The sequence below is a fragment of the Poeciliopsis prolifica genome, unplaced genomic scaffold, assembly GCF_027474105.1.
Source record: "Poeciliopsis prolifica strain line A6 unplaced genomic scaffold, Auburn_PproV2 SCAFFOLD048, whole genome shotgun sequence".
Taxonomy (NCBI): domain Eukaryota; kingdom Metazoa; phylum Chordata; class Actinopteri; order Cyprinodontiformes; family Poeciliidae; genus Poeciliopsis; species Poeciliopsis prolifica.
The window spans coordinates 1,897,118-1,917,293 of NW_026562423.1; the positions used below are offsets into that span (position 1 = coordinate 1,897,118).

General features: G+C 41.5%; 4 protein-coding genes across 13 annotated transcripts in view; 3 read left to right on the plus strand and 1 right to left on the minus strand.

Annotated features, from left to right (window-relative positions):
* The window catches only part of LOC129377490 (zinc transporter ZIP11-like), a 120,508-nt gene extending 119,023 nt beyond the window's left edge, over positions 1-1,485 (plus strand). For 2 of the 3 annotated variants that reach the window (XM_055057472.1, XM_055057475.1), the window contains exon 11: positions 1,361-1,485. The gene's annotated coding sequence lies outside the window, so the exon portion shown is untranslated. Of the gene's footprint in view, positions 1-301; positions 407-1,360 lie in introns of those variants that run through there. The other variant, XM_055057473.1, reaches the window with a different exon arrangement.
* On the minus strand, positions 43-4,868 carry asb12a (ankyrin repeat and SOCS box-containing 12a). Of its 2 annotated transcripts, XM_055057480.1 has the most exons (4): positions 4,666-4,868; positions 3,674-3,789; positions 1,348-2,115; positions 43-436 (listed from the first exon to the last, which is right to left on the minus strand). In XM_055057480.1, exons 3-4 carry the CDS (start codon positions 2,108-2,110, stop codon positions 285-287), a joined length of 915 nt encoding a protein of 304 aa, XP_054913455.1. In that variant the 5' UTR covers positions 2,111-2,115; positions 3,674-3,789; positions 4,666-4,868; the 3' UTR covers positions 43-284. The 2 variants fall into 2 exon arrangements, with proteins under 2 accessions (XP_054913455.1, XP_054913456.1); XM_055057481.1 differs by lacking the exon at positions 3,674-3,789.
* A 1,006-nt stretch (positions 4,869-5,874) lies between these two features.
* Positions 5,875-10,637, plus strand: LOC129377491 (PI-PLC X domain-containing protein 1-like). Of its 3 annotated transcripts, XM_055057476.1 has the most exons (8): positions 5,875-5,926; positions 7,176-7,300; positions 7,382-7,505; positions 8,633-8,757; positions 8,837-8,968; positions 9,116-9,283; positions 9,369-9,549; positions 9,654-10,637. In XM_055057476.1, the coding sequence occupies exons 3-8, from the start codon at positions 7,430-7,432 to the stop codon at positions 9,893-9,895; spliced, it is 924 nt and encodes a 307-aa protein (XP_054913451.1). In that variant the 5' UTR covers positions 5,875-5,926; positions 7,176-7,300; positions 7,382-7,429; the 3' UTR covers positions 9,896-10,637. The 3 variants fall into 3 exon arrangements, with proteins under 3 accessions (XP_054913451.1, XP_054913452.1, XP_054913453.1); XM_055057477.1 differs by lacking the exon at positions 5,875-5,926 and having other exon boundaries at positions 7,013-7,300; positions 7,390-7,505; XM_055057478.1 differs by lacking the exons at positions 5,875-5,926; positions 7,176-7,300 and having other exon boundaries at positions 7,420-7,505; positions 8,590-8,757.
* An 80-nt stretch (positions 10,638-10,717) lies between these two features.
* Positions 10,718-20,176, plus strand: part of spata20 (spermatogenesis associated 20) — a 36,404-nt gene continuing 26,945 nt past the window's right edge. For 3 of the 5 annotated variants that reach the window (XR_008607937.1, XM_055057467.1, XM_055057471.1), the window contains exons 1-12: positions 10,718-11,001; positions 12,722-12,850; positions 12,949-13,013; positions 13,439-13,593; positions 13,680-13,823; positions 14,537-14,738; positions 14,937-15,067; positions 16,130-16,234; positions 17,175-17,249; positions 18,184-18,396; positions 18,522-18,714; positions 19,624-19,792. Coding sequence is in view for 4 of the 5 variants with exons in the window: in XM_055057467.1 (XP_054913442.1) it covers positions 10,811-11,001; positions 12,722-12,850; positions 12,949-13,013; positions 13,439-13,593; positions 13,680-13,823; positions 14,537-14,738; positions 14,937-15,067; positions 16,130-16,234; positions 17,175-17,249; positions 18,184-18,396; positions 18,522-18,714; positions 19,624-19,792 (1,772 nt within the window). In the remaining variant the exon portion in view is untranslated. Of the gene's footprint in view, positions 11,002-11,105; positions 11,164-11,381; positions 11,462-12,721; positions 12,851-12,948; positions 13,014-13,438; positions 13,594-13,679; positions 13,824-14,536; positions 14,739-14,936; positions 15,068-16,129; positions 16,235-17,174; positions 17,250-18,183; positions 18,397-18,521; positions 18,715-19,623; positions 19,793-20,176 lie in introns of those variants that run through there. The other 2 variants (XM_055057468.1, XM_055057470.1) reach the window with 2 other exon arrangements.

Here is a 20,176-nt window from a genome sequence, read left to right on the forward strand (position 1 = left end):
ATTCTACATGAGCTTCTTTTTGGAATAAATTTCTGACATAAATAATCTCTCCAATCGTATTCTCGTTTATTGAGATACACCTGTACAAAACCCGAGTCACCAACGTCTAAGCAGCCACATCTTTAAGAAATAGAAAAAAAGATTTAACCTTCCAACTGAACACTCTGAACAGAGCAGCCCATGAAGAGACGGAAGCGGTTTTAAAATGCGTTATACAAAGACCTGCTGCTGAACTGAAATGAAGACATGATAAAATAACGCACACTTTTTTTTTTCTTTTTTTTTTACTGAAAATGGACAGGGACTGTTTTATGCTGCAGGAAGTGCTTCAGACTGGTCGGCATGTCCAGCTCGTCGATGCAGTGGATCTTGTTGATGCCTTTCAGGTGTCTTCGCACAGCGAGTCGGCACTGTGAGATCAAGGCTTTGGGATTTCCTGAAGATGGAAAAAGAAGAAAGGGGGGAAAAACAAGTGTTTTATTAAAGGAATCTTACATCAGAGATGCGTCTCACTATCTGACAATGCGTTGAAGAGTTACGGAGGCAAAGCGAGTCCTGCTGGGATCAGGCATCGGAGTGTCGTCGATTTCTGATCACTTTGATTGGAGAAATGTTCCCTGATTTTAAAACGACGCTTGCAATTCCACTGAAGCCAATCTGTCCTTGTGGCAGTAGACGGATCACAAATGTTTGGTTACGCACAAGGGAGCGTGCAATTCAGTGCAGCTGAGAGACTGCTGCGTTCAGGCCACAGCAGGTGAATTTCTTCATAATATAAGTGCAATTGTTTAAACATGCTGTTCTTATATATATAAATACTAGTTTTACTGGAGCCAATTGAATGTTATTTCAAAAATTGAGGGGTAAAAAAGACTAGTGGGATTTTTTTTTTACTTCAAACTGACTATCCAAAAACTCTTAATTAGCTATTTTTAATAACTGATGCATTACTAAAATGCTATGCATAACTGGTATATTTTTATGTCTTCAAATGTACATTTGTATTTTATAAATAAATATTGGTCTCTTGTACATTTCTAAAAGAGACAAATGCTTTTTTACATTTGTTTGTTATTCCTGTTTCCAAATATTTTTTGACTTTGTGTGAAGCTACGTCCTCCAGCATATCTTTGACTTGCTGCTGCTACACCTGAATTTCCCTACTATAAGACAATAAAAATGATTCTATTCTACATGCAATTTATGGGACTTTTCCTTCTACTTCTGCATTGATCTGTCGGGTAAAATACCAATAATCTACATTCAACATGTCAGGCTGTGATAAAATGATGAGGGGATATGACTACTTTGACTGTAACTTGGTTATACTGAGCGGGTTTTGCATACCTCTCTCACTCAGGAGCAGCTCCACTGCTTCGTTCTGCTTCGTGGACTTCTCGATGATCAGCGTAGGGAGATAGACATTCGCGCCGAAGTCGATCAGCAGCTGGATGTACTCCACGCCGCAGCCGTACCTGAGGCACATCTCCAGCACCGTTCTGGGCGGCTTGGCGAGACTGTGGAAGGTCGCGTCCGTGCAGTTGTAATCGGGGTCGGCGCCGTGGAGGAGCAGCAGCCTAAAGCACTCCATGTGTCCGTAAACCGCAGACAGGTAGAGCGGCCCGCTGGTCACCCTGACGTACGAGGGCCACACCAGAACCTTAGAACGAGAGTTGGCATCGGCGCCATGAACCAGCAGCTGCCTGAGGATCTCCACGTCGCCCTCCCTGGCAGCGGTGAGGACCGGGGAGCTGTTGTTGGACCTGCTTCCGTTGGGGTTGGCGCCAGCTCCGAGGAGGGCGAGGACACAGTCCAGGTATCTTCCGCGAACTGCGTTGAAAAGAGGCGTTTGGGCTTTGACGTCTACAGTGTCTACAAAAGCGCCGTGGGCCAGCAGAACCTGCAGGCAGCTGAGGTGTCCTTTAGACACGGCGGCATGGAGAGGAGTGCCTGCGATGCCCCAGCCCCCTCTGCAGTTGATGACTTTCTTGTAAATCTCCTGGCAGAGCATATTGTCGAGGAGTATGTCATTGTTTTGTAACACCGCCTGCCTGAGATTGGAGATTTCCTTGCTGTATTCTTCTTCCTCAGAGGTCCTCAGCTGGTACATAGAACCTGGTGAAAAGATGCTAAAGTCAGAGAACCACAGAACTTCCACCTTGGAAGGACAAGGGCTGACTTTAAGGCACAGCGGATGGTAAGGCTGTCAAGACACCTTCACTGCAACAAAGAGTGGCATCTTTTAGCTGTCACCAAGTTTCCATAGCAACCATTTTGAGAGAAAACATCTTAAATTAGCCTATGCTTGGCATAGAGCAAGATAATCTGAACCCTGGGCTATAAGAGAAATGATTGCTTGCCAGAGTCATGTACTCTGTTGAAGTTTGAACTGACCGGATCTGATTTTACCCAACCGCTCACGTCTGACCGTGACATATGTGATGCATCAGCTGCACTGTGATGCTAAGCAAAAAATGAGCCCGTTGTAAGCAATCATCCCCGACTGCGAAGAGAAAAGTGTTGATCCGAACAACATCTTTGTCAGTAGTAAAATGTCTTGAGCCTCTTGCTCGGTATTTGGAAATGTGGCCATGTACGGCATTGTTCACTTCCTCCGCCACCATTGCATATAGACAAACTACAATTGTAAAACATCAAAATAAATCGTTGTCACAACTCCTTCTGTTTTCTGATTGGCCCCTTTAAAATTATGAGCAAAGCAGCCAATCCAGAAACACCATTAACTTGACTTTGTGCTGATTGGCCGTACGCCTAAAAACGGATAAGGAAGATTGTTGTAAAACCAACATGGTTTCCATTGTCCTTATTAATGAATATTAAGGTGTACTATCTGTTTGAACAATAAAAAATACAGCTCTCAGGGTTCATGTTACATTACAGCAACAAACTCCAGTATTTTCTATTAGAATGAGATGTAAGCAGCAAATTAATGCTGTGGGAAAGAGAAGCTGGATGGAACTACTTCAAGGACCGTCCTGGAAGAAAACCTGAGAGATGCAAATGACTGAGCCAGATGTTGGCTCCAAAGAAAAGCACGCCACACTTTACAGATTTTTTAACATCAAAATGTGTTCATTTTGCTTCATAATGATACACTTCTTGGTACTCAGTGAAATACAAGACAGCTGAAGGTTTCAACGTGACAAAACAGCGAAAACCTTGCAGAGTCTTGTCTGAGCAAAACTCCGGCGAAAATCTTTCTCGCTTTCTGTGCAACACCAGAAACGCTTGTGTGCGTTAAAGCTGAACATCGGCCAATGTTTCCATATTGATCTCAAAGATCTTCCAAATAATTCGGCGTGAGAAAAACAGCACACAGTTGAGTGCAAGCATTTATTTCTGGATTGTTGTTTTCGTCGTTCGTGAGCTTCGCCGACGGGAATGTTGCAAGTTACGGAACATTCGGTCCGGTTCTGGTGAACTACATGTCAGCCGAACCGTATCCCATTATTTCAAATCCTCAATAATCAAATCGAAACCTCTGAAACGTCACTGAGAGTCACGCGCTGCTCTGTACCGTCAAATATCCGTGGATTGTCTCAAACACGCCGCCAGCAAAAACGGCGCAATAACACATGGACTTCAATGTAGAAAGACGCAGAACCCTTAAACTGCTTCACACCACGAGTCTGTGTATTTATCTTCATACTACCTTTGCTGTGTCACAATGTTTCCCCCCTTCTTCTTCATCATCATCGCTCCGCTTCCTTGTTGTGCTCCTGCTCGGTGTCTTTGCTGCCCCCTGGTGTTCAGTGGAAGCATGTTTTCCTATTGGTTGCCAATATTGAAACCATATATTTTAGTCAGGGAATTAGGTTTAACCTGCAGAATAGTGCGGTTTCTTTGATCTTAGGCTTCCCTTCATTATGACCTCGGTATGTTGGAAACAATCAACTCACTGACACAATTTAAACATGTACAGGGGCGCCAGAGGATAGTTCCCTTCCCTTTTATACTTGAACTTTATTCAAACATAGCCAGCAATCTTGTTTCATGCTAAAGTATTCAGACCTTGTTCACTTGGTGTGTTCTGTCAGGCTTTAAGTTCTGATGAAATACACTAATACCTGCTCAACAAAAGGTATTAACAGGTGTGAGACTGTCTTAAATCTGAATGTAGGGAAGACTAAGTTTCAGTTTTTTGGGTACCTATTGCCCTACAATCACTCATGAGCAAGACAGAAAGAAAACTCCTCCACTGGGAACCTTATTCTCCGATCTACCATTTTCTAATTAAGAGCCATTGCTTCAGACTAAGAAATACTGCAATAACAGCAGAAAGTTAAGCTGTCTTGCAGATGTTTCAATCTAAGCCCCTACACCTTAACCTTTCAATTGAGGTGTCTTATACCTTAATTTCTTTGGCTAATGTTAGCCTGTCTTACTGCATGTGAAAAAAAAATTGTCCAGAGGGACTGTCAGCAATAGAAGGAACATAAAATGTGTCTTTAGTGTTTGGACTTCATGCACCATAAATAAAGAACACATGTGGGATTCATAGACTTTGGATTGTGTCATTCAGGTCATGATTAATACAAAGGTGAGTTTAAACAACTTTTTTCAATTGAAGAACGCCATCATGTACCAAGAGTTCTAAATTTATAATGCATATTAATAGCAGTGCAGACGAGGTTATGAACAGACCTTGATACTGTAGTACATTTGCTGTTGTGTTTCTGTGTTTCAAAGTAGCATTCAATTTCTTTGATTGATTTCTTGATTTTGGAGTCGAATGCTCCAAAAAACAGGAAGTATTGGAGCAGCAAACGCCAACATTGGTGGACAGGAGGGGTACTGATCTCAGGGAGGTGGAGGAGGACGCAGTGTCCTCTACAGCACCACTTCATCTGTGGAAAAAAAAAATCAAGAAACTGTCAAGTTTACAGCTTAACACCATATCCTTTTACAGACAATTAACCCTACAGTACCCTCAGGTGCCCTGCAGCCCTTCCCTCAGATTATACTTTCTTCTCAGGTACTCAGCAGGCGTTACTAATCCGGTCTTTTCATGTCAGGTCGCAGCAGCTTCTTAATCCGTTCAGCTGCTGTTCAAATTCGCCACAGTTCAACACTTCGACCTACTGCCAAGACACCCAACTCTCTTCTCTTCACCACCTGGTGCCAGATAATCCTAGACTCAGAACTAAAACCGCTTGATGAAAGAAACGCGTTCAGAGCAGCAACAAGTTGCATTGAATGTATTTCAAAATGTTCTGATAGTCGTCCTGCAACTGATTGCTCTACCAGAGCAGTTAATCGCTTCTGTCTACCTGACCCCCAGTGAGTTTAGGTAGATTTAAACTGTATATATCAGTATATTTTGATGATATCAAAATACTTTAATACTGAACTGGGTCAAAGAAAAGTCATTATTATTTTTTTCTGTTTCTCATAAGTTGAAAAACTATCAGGCGTCGAGTCAGAATTAGAGCCAATAATTGCCAGAGTCCCAAATATTTTGTGCATAATTAAGAATTAAAGATTTTTATCTTTGTAAATTTTCTTTGTAACTTACAAAGATAATTTACACGTCAAAACATCAACTTGACATGTTTTGAGTAAACTCTGAAACATGTGGAACTCCCTTCCTCCCTTTTTAAAAAATTAATTTCTTAATCCTTACATGACATTAAACTGCATTTCAGCAGCATGAGGACATGTTCATGAAATAATAACATGCAAATGCCCATAAAGACCCACATGCCAGGACATCTCTGCTTCAAAGTTAGATGATGCTGCACCCACGTAAAAAGTTATTAACCTTTGTGTAAATATGTACGTTTTTGCTTAAATTATGAATTTCAAAAGCATTTCTCCTGCATTATGCATCTCCAGGAGGTACTCCAGTGACTCTGGGACGTGTTCCTAGTAGGGCTGAAGACTAAATGCATCCCAGCATTCCCCGGTGAGAGAGTTGGCCAGACTGACCCCCTCCTCAGAGGGAGCCATCGTTCCGTCTCCGCTCTGAGTAATTGGACTTCTCTCTCTAGTTTATTGTCCTGATTGCTCACTTTGCTAAAGAAATATGTGCTTTTCATAAAAATTTCTCCTAAAAAAAAAAAAAAAACTTTATTGAAGTGGCAGAAATACCTACCTATTTATTACCGGATCAACAGCGGGCAAGTTTGTGCAGCGGGTAGTGCTGTCAGTGTTTGAGGCAGACGATGGAGCAGTGAATGTTTTCGGTCACTAGAGGGCAGTATGGTGCTTGCAGTACCTTGCCATGTTGGAGGCCTGCAGCACAATTTAGTGTATTAATGTGAAGTAGAAAGGAAATGACAAATGGTCTTTCTTGTAGGTTCGGAATAAAAATCTGAAAAGTTTGGGGGATATTTGCTTATATTTGGTTTGACCAGAACCTTTGACCTATGTGTAAAATACATGTGGTGAAAATCTGTCACTGTACATCACTCTAAAACTTGTTTCTGCTCCTGTTCTACTTCCTGCATGGGTACAACAAAGAAATGTGTCCAGACTGAGCAGGGATTGGTCGGCTGGTTGTGGTGGCATGGTGGGGGGGGCGGAGCTTTGGTTGTGGCTCAACCGGTCTGCCACACACAAACATGTCATTGGAATTTCTGTAGCTGAAAGATTTCTTGATTGTCATGCGACCAAACATCCAACTTGTAGGGCTGTAATTCTGAGTAGTTCCTTTCAGTTTATGAGTTTATGTGGTGGAAAAATTACAAATTACCTGAGCTGTTTGGGTTACATGTACAAGGTTGTTTCCCACAGCTGCATGGGAACCACGACTGTTTTCCTTGCTTTGGATCCCTTATCCTTGCATAAAACTCATGTGTTGTCTCTGCCTGGCAGAGCCTTGCATCCAGACTTGCGTCATTATTGATTGTCTTAGGAGCTCTCTGAGTTGTGCACAATTCATGAATAAACCTGACTGAGTGATTTTCCCTGAACAGTGTTTGGAAATGTATTTATTTTTTCCACGACAATTTAAAAAAATGTCCTCGTTTGTGTTTAGAGACACTAACGCTGGGTCCAGATCAAATATGATGCAACCAGTAGCTGACCTGCTCTAGTGGCAGAGTTTACGTTGAAAGCTGAAAGACTTGTTTTGCGTTTGTTTGGGTAGGATAAATAGTAATGATTGTATGAGGAAGTTGCACAGGAAATCATAAAATCTGAACACCCAACAGGAGAAACAACTGCTTCTCTCCTCCCACAATGGTTCAGAGAAAAGTAACAATTCAGCCACTCATGCATAGTAAGTCACAGGTGCCCTGGCAGACCTGACCGAGGAGGAGAGGTATACCTCAGTGGGGTGAGTACCACCTGGAACATTCCCATTTCTGTCTCTGAGCTTCGACAGGTGAGGTTTCCTCTTGGATTTTTCTGTTTTCAGGAGATTAGGAGTCAGATTTTTGTCGTCTGATCTAAAAGAGGAAAAACCATGAGCTACGCTGATTGGATGTCGCAACTGCCAACTGAGCTTCACACCGTCCCTCTGTTCAAACTGGTCATACCAGGTGGGATAATCCGGTTCTGTCAAGGAGGCAGGAACGTAGTCATGATGAAAGAACGTAGGCTTGTTTTCTATATCAGAATCTAAGCTGATCCTAGTCCAACTTCTTCTAATCGACACAATTTAATGGGTGTAATTACACTCATGTCTGTCGCTGTTGCATGCATTTGAGGGATGGAGTCAGGCTTGGCACACCAATCAGTTCAAGATCTACAGAAAACAAAGTTTGTTTTCTGGAGATCTCAAGAAAGTTATTGGAAAATTAACTTCTCATTGGTATTCTGTGATTTGTTGTTTGTTTTGTTTTTTTCATTATTATTTTTTATACATGAAATAGAACTAGAAATATTCAGTGAGTTTTTCCTCCGAAGCAGACTTTATCAAAACCATTCATCAAACCTGGCTAAGCCTGAAGACTGAGTGACCAATATCTGATGCTTGTTGCTGGGCGCCGACTTGAGTTTATACAAACGCCTCCGCTTAAAACGTTGTCTACTTTTGTAACACAAATGTCCAAAATTGTGATTTTTATGGTTTGGGTCAACATTAATTTGCAAGTCCCTTTTTAGGAACAACCAAACTAATATCATAAAAATAAGGCAACCTTCAACATGATCAATATGTTCAATACACTGAACATATGTTCAGTACTAAATATTTATTCGTCAATATTGAATATTCAATGGTCAATATTCAATTGAATACAAAATATTCAAACCCTCAAAATTGTTTTATTGAAATGAAACAAAAATGCAAAACTCATTGCATCTTTTAATCTGGCGGAGGTGTACCCTGAAGAACTTGCTGCTGTGATTGCAACTATAAATGGTTCTACAAACTGAGTCAGAGGACATGAATGCAAAAGCTATCACACTTTTTAGATTTGCATTTGAAGGAAATCCTAAACCATTCATTTAAGAAGTCACTGAACTTCATAAAGTCTCAATAAATCCTTTGGAGTCAGCGCAATGGGTGTTTCCGATGAAAAAGTAAGAAGAACCTCAAAAAACAGCAGCACTAGCAGCCCGAGTTATATTAAACTCAACATTTTAGGAAACCACACTTGAATACGAGTGGTTATCTTGTAGACACCAACAACCCAGAGCAGTGGTTTTCCTACATCATCTTTAGGAAGCCATGACTCGATGAGTTATGACCTGGACATCCACTCTCAAATCATCGAGCCCAAGAGACTGAGGAGGTTCAGCAGAATCTACTGCCTACGTAAAATCATCCACACTTGGGGAGCTACTCAGGTAAGGAATGTTTTAACAGCAAATGTATTTCTAAGAGAGATGAAAAAGGGGTTTAAATTTCCAGGTCTTTTGATCACAGGAGGTGTGCATAACTGAGCAGCTGAATGCCGGAGCTCGCTACTTTGACCTTAGGATTGCCCGCAAGCCAAACGACACAAATCCCACCAGGCTCTTCTTTTACCACGGCCTGTACACCCGAACCGATGTTGAGGTAAACACTCAATCTCTGAAGGGTATTGAGTGGACCAAAGTCATTCGTGTTTCTTGGGGGGTTGTTCACTCATTGTGTTAAATATAATAAAGAAGCTTTGATTGAATGTGGCTGTGTATTCCCTTTCCCATACACCCCTAATTTCAGACTGTACTCAGGGAAATAAACACGTGGGCAGAGAGTCATCCTAAAGAAATCATCATCTTGTCTTTATCCCACTTTGAGGGGTTTGACAAAAATATCTCCAAACAACTTCACGACCACCTCATCACCTTCCTGAAAAACCTGTTTGGAAGCAAACTCCTCCCAAAGACGGTAATGTTTCTGCTGACCATCATTTTGGGCATAAATCTCTCAAAAGTATTCCTTCTTAAGGGACAACGATAATGTGTCACCACAGCACTCTCCCACCCTGATGAGCTGCTGGAATGAAGGCAAAAACATCATAGTCTCGTACGACCACATACAACTTCAACCTGTGTTATGGAGAAAAATAATTTATTACTATGGCAACAGCATGGACCGTGCGGTAATTACAGCCAAGCTCTGTCAGGCTTTGGAGAAGGAGAAATCCTTCACGTGTGAGTGTCTCTACAACCATTTGTTGGCTTCGTTCCCTTTTTAGAGACTACGACCTGGGTCTCCACCGTGCCTCTGAACACATCTGTGTCCCTTCCTTGTCCAGATTTCTTTGTCTGTGGCTTGAATCCGACCCTACCTCACAACTCCGGAATCCTCTGGTACATCCTCCGCATTTGCGACAACTTCACCAACGTCGTGCGAAGGGGCCTGCCAAAGCTGCTACGGTGGGTGAAGCAGCAACACGACAAGACGCCAATGAACATCGTCGCCTCAGACGTGGTGACCCGAGATGATTTTGTCGCAACGATTGTGAAGCTCAACTTGAAACGGGCGACAGGACAATAAAAACCTCTTTAGTTTATTTGTTGTTGTTTTCTTTTTTGTGAGATTAATTTTTGCATTTACTTCTCGACGCTTTACGTTTTGTCGACGCATCGTTTGTTTTTATCCTGGAGCCAAATAAATGCAGCAATCTTTTGCATGAATTGGCATCAGATGGCAACATTTAAATGTAACAGATTTAATGCACAATTGTCATGTGATTTCCATAATTAACTTTTTTTTAAGAGTTAAAAGTTCTGATCAAATTAAAGACATTTACTTTGAGCACAAAGGCTTTACGTGGGATTTGTTGTTTCTACAGCCTGAATGTGACAACGCCAGAAAACAGGAAGGAAATAGAGGAAGAGAAAAAGAGGAAAAGAAGGAGAAAAGGAAAGAACACAGTGAGGTGTGACTTGTAGAAGAAAGGAGAGAAAGTGAGGCGGTGAGCAAAAAAGGAAAGGCGTAAAGAAAAGCGACACGGAGTGAAAGAAAAACTTAACTGATACGAGAAAGGAATAGAAGTAGGACATGAGGAACAAAAGAGGAAATGTTCAGAGAAGGGAGTTTGAAAACAGGACTGTCAGAAGGGAGGGAAGGAATGGAACAAGGTGGGGAAATTGGTTTGTAAGAAAAGCATAGATGGAAGGAAAGCAGGAAGAAACAAGGGAGGAAAAAGAAGGAATGGAAAAAAACAGAAGTTAGTTAACGTGAGCTGAAATATTTCTCAAAACTTCTAATCTTCTTGAGTATTTTTTGCCAGACTTTGAGAACTCTGCAGCCAAGTTCAGTGCTTCGTTTTTACTTTTTTGGCCTCGAGCGCCATCTTGCGTCGAACGAGAAGAACTGCAGCAATAGAGCGCATGGAAGTGGAGCCTGCTGTATGTCAATAAAGCGGCTAACGCTAGTGCGCTACAGTCATGCACTTAGTGGATTAGGATGTGGAGGCAGGCATGGCGCTGGTCGGCGTTTAGAGACACTCGCGCGGGGACCGCTCGCTTCGTGGCCGCTGCCAGTCCGCGGCGGAGCTCAGCTGGTCCCACGAGGAGTTTCGAAAACATTCCCCATCCACTGAGAGGCAGGTCCCAGCTGCTCCTCCGGCCACAGTCGGTGTCGGCCAGCTACCTCAGGTAATAAGGCTAGAGCAGAATAGTTAAATGACGCTCCTGTCAACTGACAACGAGAGGAAAGGAGCGCTCGATATTTTCCAGTGCGTCATTGTCGTTTGGCTGCTGGTGGAATTAGAACAGTGGAGAGTTAAGCGCCACTCGAAAGTCCATGTCGGAAAACTGGTATTTAACGTGACAAAACGTTAACCTTTGTCAAGAGGAGTGCACTGCTGAACACAGACGATGAATTCAAGTTAAAAGACCCTCTCCTTAAATTCGGCACAGATAAAAATGTTCCAGCACTTACCTTCATAGCTGTAACATAGCACGCGTTAGCTTTTGTTACTGGTTACCATGAGAACGTCTGGACGTGTCTTCGCCGACACTGACAATTAGCCATACCGGTGTCAAAAATTCATATATTCATTGCTTTTGTAATGTAAAGATTTCGGCCGACAGCAGGGAAAAGACTCAGTCTGTCGTAAGGCGTACGCTCATACTTACACAAGGACGAATCTGCACCTGTGGGACTAGTTGCATTAAAATGTAAAAGAATTAAATGGAGTTCGCTTACCTAGTACTGCGCAAATGTAAAATAGGTTTTGTCTTGCACCCATTTGGCTCATATCGACACCTTTAGCCGTTAGCATACTGTGACTATAATAGCTTTATTATGCTAGCATTCTGCAGAAGCACGGTGGTGGTAGTGCAGTGGTGTGGAGCTTCCGTTTCAGGGACTGGACGAATTGCTTTAATTGGGGAAACCATGAATTTCACATGCTAACAGAGAATAATGAAGGACCATGTCCAGACATGAGATTTTTTTTTTTTTATCTTAAGCTCAGGCGCATAGGCGTTACAAACACTTGAAGGCATTTGTTGCTGCCAACATGGCTGTATAAATATTATTACTCCTCCCTATAATTGCTCTTGTAGCTATTTTCATATAGCTTCTAGATATGTAGCTATATCTTGTAGCTACAACTCTTGGTTGCAACCAAAATGTTTTGGTTGCAAATTTTATGCAAAGTTGCATAAAATTTTGCAACCAAAGTTTATGATCTTTCGTTGCAAAGATAATACAATTTGCAACCAAAGTTTATGATCTTTGGTTGCAAAGGTAATAAAATTTGCAACCAAAGTTTAAGATCCTGGTATGTTTCTCAAATAGAAATTTGACGTTCGGCCTTCCTGATTGGTGCACCTGCCTAGAGATAGCAAATTTCTTAACCTTGTAACCTATACTGTGTAAATTTATCACAGTTTAACGCCAGACAGCTGCATGTTTTTTTTCTAATAAAAAATAAATTAAGAAATTTTATTCAGTAAAAAAAAAAAAAACGTTATTTATCCTGAAGGGAAATTGAATGCTGACATAACTCATATCATCCAAATATCTTCAAAGAGTCATTGCTTCTTGTGATGCTGTGGGCAAGGAGAGGTCTGGCAATAGAAACAAATAGTGTGTAAAAAAGGGCTTAAGTGAAAATCTGCAAAATATGCCAATTTTTTTTATGCGATGAATTGATTAATCATCAAAAATAGTCTATAGAATAGTCAATTGATAAATGAGTCATTAGCTGCAGCCCTGGTCGAGTTGGAACACTAGTTAACAGTGTGTCCGTTTTACATTTTCCACTTATACATGTCAAAGTGATACACAGTAGTACCAAGTTTGTATATTGAAATAAAGATAAAGCTACTGGTTGTTGTAGTGGCTGTATTTTTGCTGTGTGCACAGTCCGTCTGTGTTCCTGAGCATGGCATCAGGGAGTAGCCATCCACCGTCCACGCATCCCAAACACACAAACAGGTTGGCCAATGAGCGGTCGCCATACCTGCTGCAACATGCACACAACCCCGTCGACTGGTGAGGCCCTTCAAACCTGACATTTATTCATTTTAAGAAATTGGAATGTTGAAATGTGATTTTTTTTGTTTGTTTGTTTGTTTTGTCTGATTTTGCAGGTATCCATGGGGACATGAGGCATTTGAAAAGGCAAGAAGAGAAGACAAACCCATCTTCTTATCAGGTAAGATGTTCAATTCAACAATATTATTATTATTATTATTATTATTACTTAATCCCAAGTGATTGTATTTTATTGTGTTTCATTCAGTTCAAAACGGAGAATCTAAAAAAAATAAAAAATATCAGTGTGGATTTTTCATGAAATATAAAGAAATGCTTTAATTCAATTTCATCTACATAGAGCCAATTCATAACAAAATTCAACTGATTTCAACTTAATCATACATACATGTATTCCAGTTCTAACCAGTTATCAAACTGAACAGTAAGCTCGATTAATTATTCAAAGTAGCTACCAGGCTCTGATTTTGTAAGACTATGACAGTAAAACCTTCACACCACTTATCAAAAGATTTACACTGAAGTGACAAAATGCCTGTTCTCAGCACTCTGCATTTGCTCTCTATGATCGTCTCCAACCACCAGTGGGCTATTCGACGTGCCACTGGTGTCACGTTATGGAGAGGGAGTCCTTCAAAGATGAGGAGATTGGAAAAATCCTCAGTGACAACTTTGTCTGCATCAAACTGGACAGAGAAGAGAGACCTGACGTGGACAAGGTCTACATGACCTTTGTGCAGGTTTGTGTATTTGTTGTTAGACTTTTTTTCTCAACACAGGCTGTTTTTTGCATTTGGTTGTTTTTATTTGTTTATTTTCATGTCAGGCAACAAGTGGTGGTGGAGGCTGGCCCATGAGTGTGTGGCTAACTCCCGACCTTCGACCTTTTATCGGAGGTACTTACTTCCCCCCGAGGGACCAAGGAAGAAGACCGGGCTTCAAGACAGTTCTGATGAGAATCATTGAACAGGTGGCAGCACTTTGTAGAAACACTCGATAATTAAACTAAAAATGTTAAGAAGTGACTTAAATATTAGGCGTGCACCAATAGGTTGGCCCACTTTTCTGAATTTTGGGAGAACGGCCCTCACTTATATGACAAACAGGTCTTATATGCCTCTGCAAATGTCTGAAAATCTGCCGCTGTCCCCTTTTACTCTGCTGTGAGCCGGCAGATCAGCCCACAACAGCTCCACTAGTGTATCAGGATTAAATGCCAAAAAACACAAACATTTCCCACACAAAGAACAGAACATCTATCTGTCAGATTGTTTGTGTGGAGTCCCTTTAACTGAACTAAAACATGTGAAATTCTGCAGCATATCTACATGTGAAGGTTGACAAAACCAAGCTAGCATAACTGGCATACTTCCCTCACCATCGCTATATATATTTTTTTAAATTAGAACTTTTTTCTGACGTGTGAATTGTTATTGTGTCTTGATATTCCTTATCTAGATGTCATAGTGTTGGCAATTAGTAGCTTAGCACTGCACCCCTTTTCCTTTGATGCATCACGCTTACATTTAAGATTTATGTTATGTTGACAATTTGACAGCTAAAACCAACTGCAGTCATTGTTACAGAGCTCCAGCAGGGAGCTGGGGGCAAGATCTTGCATGCGTGACGTCACGTTGCAATGTGTTCATTAAGAGGCTCTGAAAAGTGGCTTCTTCTCTGCAGTGGCAGAACAACCGAGCGACTTTAGAGTCCAGTGGTGAGAGGATAATCGACGCTCTAAAGAAAGGCACAACCATCACTGCCAACCCAGGAGAAAGCCCTCCCTTGGCCCCAGACGTTGCTAATCGCTGCTTCCAGCAGCTGGCCCACTCCTATGAGGAAGAGTACGGAGGCTTTAGAGATGCTCCAAAGTTCCCCTCACCAGGTAGACTCACCCGGAGCCAGAGTGCTCATCTGCAGCTCTCTAGTTTCCATTTGTTGTGATGGGTTAGCTGAAATGGCTACAGAAAATGGTAGCTCTTCCAATCCTCGGTTCTGTTTGCACCATAGTTCAGACATGCTTCCCAGATGTATAGCAGCTGGATGAGAAGTCATGTGAGCTGGTCTTTCTGTCCCTCTGCAGTGAATATGATGTTCCTCATGTCTTATTGGTCCGTGAATTGCTCCACCTCAGAGGGGGTCGAGGCACTCCAGATGGCCTTGCACACACTCCGAATGATGGCACTGGGAGGCATCCACGACCACATTGCACAGGTTGGTATCCAAGCTGGGAACGTAGGAAATTATAAAAGTTTGCAAATTTACCTTACAAATATTGTGCCTTGTAAAAAAATCAGTTGCTGTAAAACCAAGCTAACTGGTTATAACAGTATCAGACAGTAGGCTCGATGTAAGAAAGAGCAAATTAACTTTCTGACTTTGTGATAAAATGGTACAAATGTGTTTACGCTGTTATGTAATGAATGTGATATTTTTGCTGTGAGCAGAATTCAGTTTATTTTTCAACCACAGATTCATAGGAAATGCCACCTCAAGGCATTGAACTTTACAAACTGATCCAGTTCCTATCCAATTGGATATGAAACCATTTTGGGTCAAGTTTAACCTCTAACAAATTCAAGTCATTTCAATACAACCTAATCATTTAGTTCAATTGGAGCCTGATTACCATCCATCCAATCAGAAAACCATACAATTAATGTCAGTTGATTAGATTATTTATGCCAAACTGCTGAAAAAAAATGGTTAACTACCTTTGGAAACTCAACTATCTGCATGTCTTTCCTTACTTGGATATGTTTTATGTACGTCTAGTAAATATGTGGAAAAGGCCTTAAAATAGACATTTTTTAAATTGCTGCCACATTGTCTTGTGTCAAAAAGATTTAGAAGAAAATCCAACCTTTATTTGAGTGCTGTGCACAGCCCCAATTTACTACATTGTCTTGTAATCCCAGTCTGACCAGGCCACACAGTTACAGTTAAAGTCTCAGTTGTATTCAGCAAACTCCATGTTTCCAACTTTGACAGTAGCACATTTAGGGAGACCTGACTTCTAAAGGGGTCAGTGACCCTAAAATGCCATTCTGTGCTGCGGTTCTCCAAGCAAGAGTTTACTGTAGATGTTTTTTTTTTGTTTTTAACTTTCCTTCCCCTTCTCCTCAGTGTACTTTGTGGTGAGATAAATATTAGTTGTTAGAAGCAAAGTGAAGCAGTTAGAGCTTCATTTCCTCAGTCATACAGCATTGGTGTTTGCTGTACGTCTTTTCTAACAGTTTTACGGGAAACGACTTCATTCTGCGGCTGTTTTTCCAGGGTTTTCATCGTTACTCCACGGACTCTTCGTGGCACGTCCCTCACTTTGAGAAGATGCTGTACGACCAGGCTCAGCTGGCTGTGGCTTACATAACCGCTTTTCAGGTTTGGGTTTCTCTTCAGAATCAGCTTTATTGGCCAAGTTTGTGCTTACAAACAAGGATTTTGACTTCAGTTTCACATGCTCACACTTCATAGACATTAAATGTGAACTTCATTAGAGGAGATAAAAGCAAAGTAAATGTATATGTACTTACACTCATTATGTGCAACATATATAATAGAAGAGTGTCAATGTGTGTATTTCTGTTTCACAGTAAAGTAGCTGACTACTCTTTCTGTAAGGTGTCAATTGTGTTCATCAGAGATGCAACACAGGAGATAAAACTTTCTTGATTTTGCAAATGATGCTCTGTAGTGTTGACCTGAATGTAAAAACCCAGACAGTTTGTGTCCAGGATGGCAGTGTTGTAGACTGTACCTTAAATCACACTGTACCGAGGTACATTTTTGTTGTGGTAGGAAGTACAGTCTCTGCTATACCCAACTGTGTCTCTGTGTGATAATCATCACAGATCTAGAGAATTGGTAGATCCTAAAAATTGTCAGTGAACTACGGCAGACAGAATGTTGAGGACGGTAAAGAAGTTATTCACTGGCACTTTACTGAGCCAGTCAAAAACCCTGAGTGTGAGACTTGAGTGAGCCTTCACCATTTCACAGTTGATGGGGTTTTGTTGTGTTTTGTTTAAGATTTGATAAAAACTAGTGAGTCTCAGTTTGTGGCATCTTCCTCAGAGTCTGCTGCACCGACCTGTTTAGTTTTTGGTGTGTAGACTCAAACTAAATAACAAAGAGCAACAGGCACAAGTTGAAATACAGCCTCATATACTCGCTGTGTGTAATGATGATGTACAAGTAGGCTGAGCGCTCTTGTAAGGTTCTGCAGGGAACATCCTGTTGACAAATCACAAGACGACACCGCGAGGGGTCGAGCTCTGGTTGAATCATAGCCCTCATGCAGGTGTTTTCCATTCTTCTCCAGGTATCAGGTGAGCAGTTCTACGCAGACGTGGCTAAGGACATCCTGCTGTACGTCTCCAGGGACCTGAGTGACAAGGTGAATCATCGACAGCTTGGCTGCTGCTGTCTTCTGTGTGAAAACTGTCTTAGTTGCTCTTGAGTACTGCTAGTATGTTCGTACGTCCCTTGGGGCTCTGAGTGGAACATTGCTGACAAATCCTGTTAAAGCTCTCCTGTACAGGTCAGCCTTTCTCCTCTTTGATTAATGAGGGGACAGGAGTGAACAGAGCATACAATTAAAACCATACTGTGACTGTTGAATTTTCTGAGATTTATGAAGTAATTATAATCTAATGAAGTACTGTGCCCAGGATCATTTTCTGTAGAGAGTCTCTGTGTCAACAGAAATAACTTATATCAACATATTTATGTCTTAAAAATCCTGTAATTGTCTTTATAGCGTCGTTATTTATTTATGTTGCCGGCAACATTTATTGTCCCCTCTGGTAAAAATTTATGAGAATTGTTAAATCTTAAAATGTAAGTTCTTTTTTCCAATGTCTGACTGAATTTTTAAAATATCTCATCTTTAATTTTCTAACATTTATTCAGTGGGGAAAAACGTCTGCCAGCAAATAATTATTTTGATCAAAATCCCTGGTTGCAGTATTAGTGGTACTCTTTCAGTCAGTACTTTGAAGTATTTAATTGTCATGTATTGATTTAGTTTAATGATTTGGACCATTATTTTGATGAAAGAACCAACTTTCACTTTAATAACTTTCACTTTAATAACCACTGTTTATTGTGCCAATGGTAGAATAAACTAAGTAGCTTAGCAGATGTTTTTTGAAACGTTTTTCCAGGTATTTTGTCTCAACTGTTTTTTATGTGAAAATTTTTGTCCCCAGAAAATTTCTGCCACGGTTGACTCCTCAAACATTTTTAATGGATTCATTTATTTTAGATCCTTTTTAGCACATCTTTACCCATTGTGTTAATAAATTAGCACTGTTTGCATTGTTTTCTAGTCTGGAGGCTTCTACAGTGCAGAAGACGCTGACTCCATCCCAGCATCAGGGGGGCTGGAGAAGCGAGAGGGGGCCTTCTGTGTGTGGACAGCCTCAGAAGTGCGGGAAATCCTGCCTGATGTGGTAGAGGGCGCGGTCGGAGCCGCCACGCTCGCAGACATCTTTATGCACCACTACGGAGTCAAGGAGCAAGGCAACGTTGCAGCTGAGCAGGTCTGGTTGTATTGTTTTAACATTACGGCCATATCTGCTTTTGATGGTTTCCGCTCGTCGACATGACGACCGCCACAGGCGTTCAGGGTCGGTGTTGGTGAAGACGTTATGCTCTCTATTGCCAGGATCCACACGGGGAGCTGCAGGGGAAAAATGTGCTGATAGTCCGTTATTCAGCGGAGCTAACAGCTGCTCACTTTGGCATCACGGTTGAGAAATTCAACGAACTCATGACCTCAGCCAGAGGCAGAATGGCAGCAGTGAGGCAGATTCGCCCGCGACCCCACCTGGACACCAAGATGCTGGCTTCCTGGAATGGTAAAGTCCAAGTCTGACAAGGCAGCGAAAAGTAAAAGCAGCAGATCTCAGATTTCAATACCTTATTTATTTATTTTTACTGCTTGTCATATCACAACCAAAACATTTAATGTATTTTATTAGGATTTTATGTTATCAGCACAAAGCGGTGCCAAAGTGTGAAGTGGAAGCAATCTTTTCTTCATTCAGTGAAGGATCAATAGTGGAAAGTCTTGTACGGTTTCCAGTTTGGATCATAACCCGCATCAGATGACAATCTAGAGACATACACTGAGGTTTGCAGGTGTGACGAGATAAACCATGAAAGTCTTTCAAGGTGGAGAAAAAGCGTTTCAATTAATAAAACTTTTGTTTTTCCACATTAACGTGGCACTAATTTTAACGCTCCTTGCCATTGTTTTGCCCATTATCTATAAAAACGCAGTTCATTACTAAGCACACGCATAAACAGTCATGCTCACCCACAAGTTGGGTTCCTTCACCGGATGTCTCCTGACGGTATGTTAGAAAGGTAATGAGGCCCTGCCATCCCGAGAACTTTCCAATTAGTCCCGAGCCTCTTCTTCTCCTCTCTAATGAACAAACTCCTCCATTAATCACCTGTCCTCCGCTGCCGCCGCACTTTGAAGACCGGGCTGTGCACCATTGGCTTTGATACTCTACATGAAAGAGGTGTGGAGGGATGGACAGAGGAAGGAAGGGAAGGATGAAGTGAAGGATGAGAGAACGTGGGGAAACTTCAAAGAGAGCAATAAGGGTTTGGGGGGCAGAAATAACTGCGCTGGGAATTTTGGCGCGGGCTACACATTGGCACCTTGGCAAGGGAACGTGATGTTTTAACATGAGATGAAGTTATTTTGGAGCTAATCACCACCACAAGCATCATTATTACCACTTCCTCCCTTGCAGGCTTGATGCTGTCTGGCTTTGCTCGGGTTGGAGCCGTGCTGGGGAACGAGGTGCTGCTGGAGAGAGCGGTGCAAGCGGGAAACTTCCTGAAGGAGCACCTGTGGGAACCCGATCAGCAGAACATGCTCCGATCTTGTTACCGCGGAGACCAGATGGAGGTGCAACAGATGTAAGACACAGTACTTTGTGAAGTAGTCATACCGCTTAAACATTTTCCACATATTTTATCAGGAAGTTCCTTCAGGATTTCATAATTATTGTTTTTTTTTTTTTTTGCAATCAAAATGACTGATTTTTTGGTGCTACTTGAGAAATATTTTTCAAACTAATTTTCTTGTTTCTTTCCTCAATAAACCCCTGCGTATTTTAACATGATTGGCCTTGTTTTAATTTCATCTTCAAAGGCCTATTGAATAACTGATGATGCAGACTAAATATCTCACGGCTGAGACAAGAGATTTTCTTTTTGCTCTTAATTCCAACTAACTAAATTACTATCATTCAGTAAGTGCATTACAATGTTAATATTTTTAGTCTCAGAACACACCCTTAA

What these genes read in the sequence shown, in the direction of transcription:
- asb12a (XM_055057481.1), bottom strand. Translation starts at nt 2,110, where the DNA reads ATGTACCAGCTGAGGACCTCTGAGGAAGAAGAATACAGCAAGGAAATC. An exon ending in GCTGCTCCTGAGTGAGAGAG is followed by an intron (nt 437 to 1,347) that starts GTATGCAAAACC and finishes TTCCATCTTCAG; the next exon opens with GAAATCCCAAAGCCTTGATC.
- LOC129377491 (XM_055057476.1), top strand. Translation starts at nt 7,430, where the DNA reads ATGAGCTACGCTGATTGGATGTCGCAACTGCCAACTGAGCTTCACACC. An exon ending in ACACTTGGGGAGCTACTCAG is followed by an intron (nt 8,758 to 8,836) that starts GTAAGGAATGTT and finishes TTTTGATCACAG; the next exon opens with GAGGTGTGCATAACTGAGCA. An exon ending in ACACCCGAACCGATGTTGAG is followed by an intron (nt 8,969 to 9,115) that starts GTAAACACTCAA and finishes CCCTAATTTCAG; the next exon opens with ACTGTACTCAGGGAAATAAA.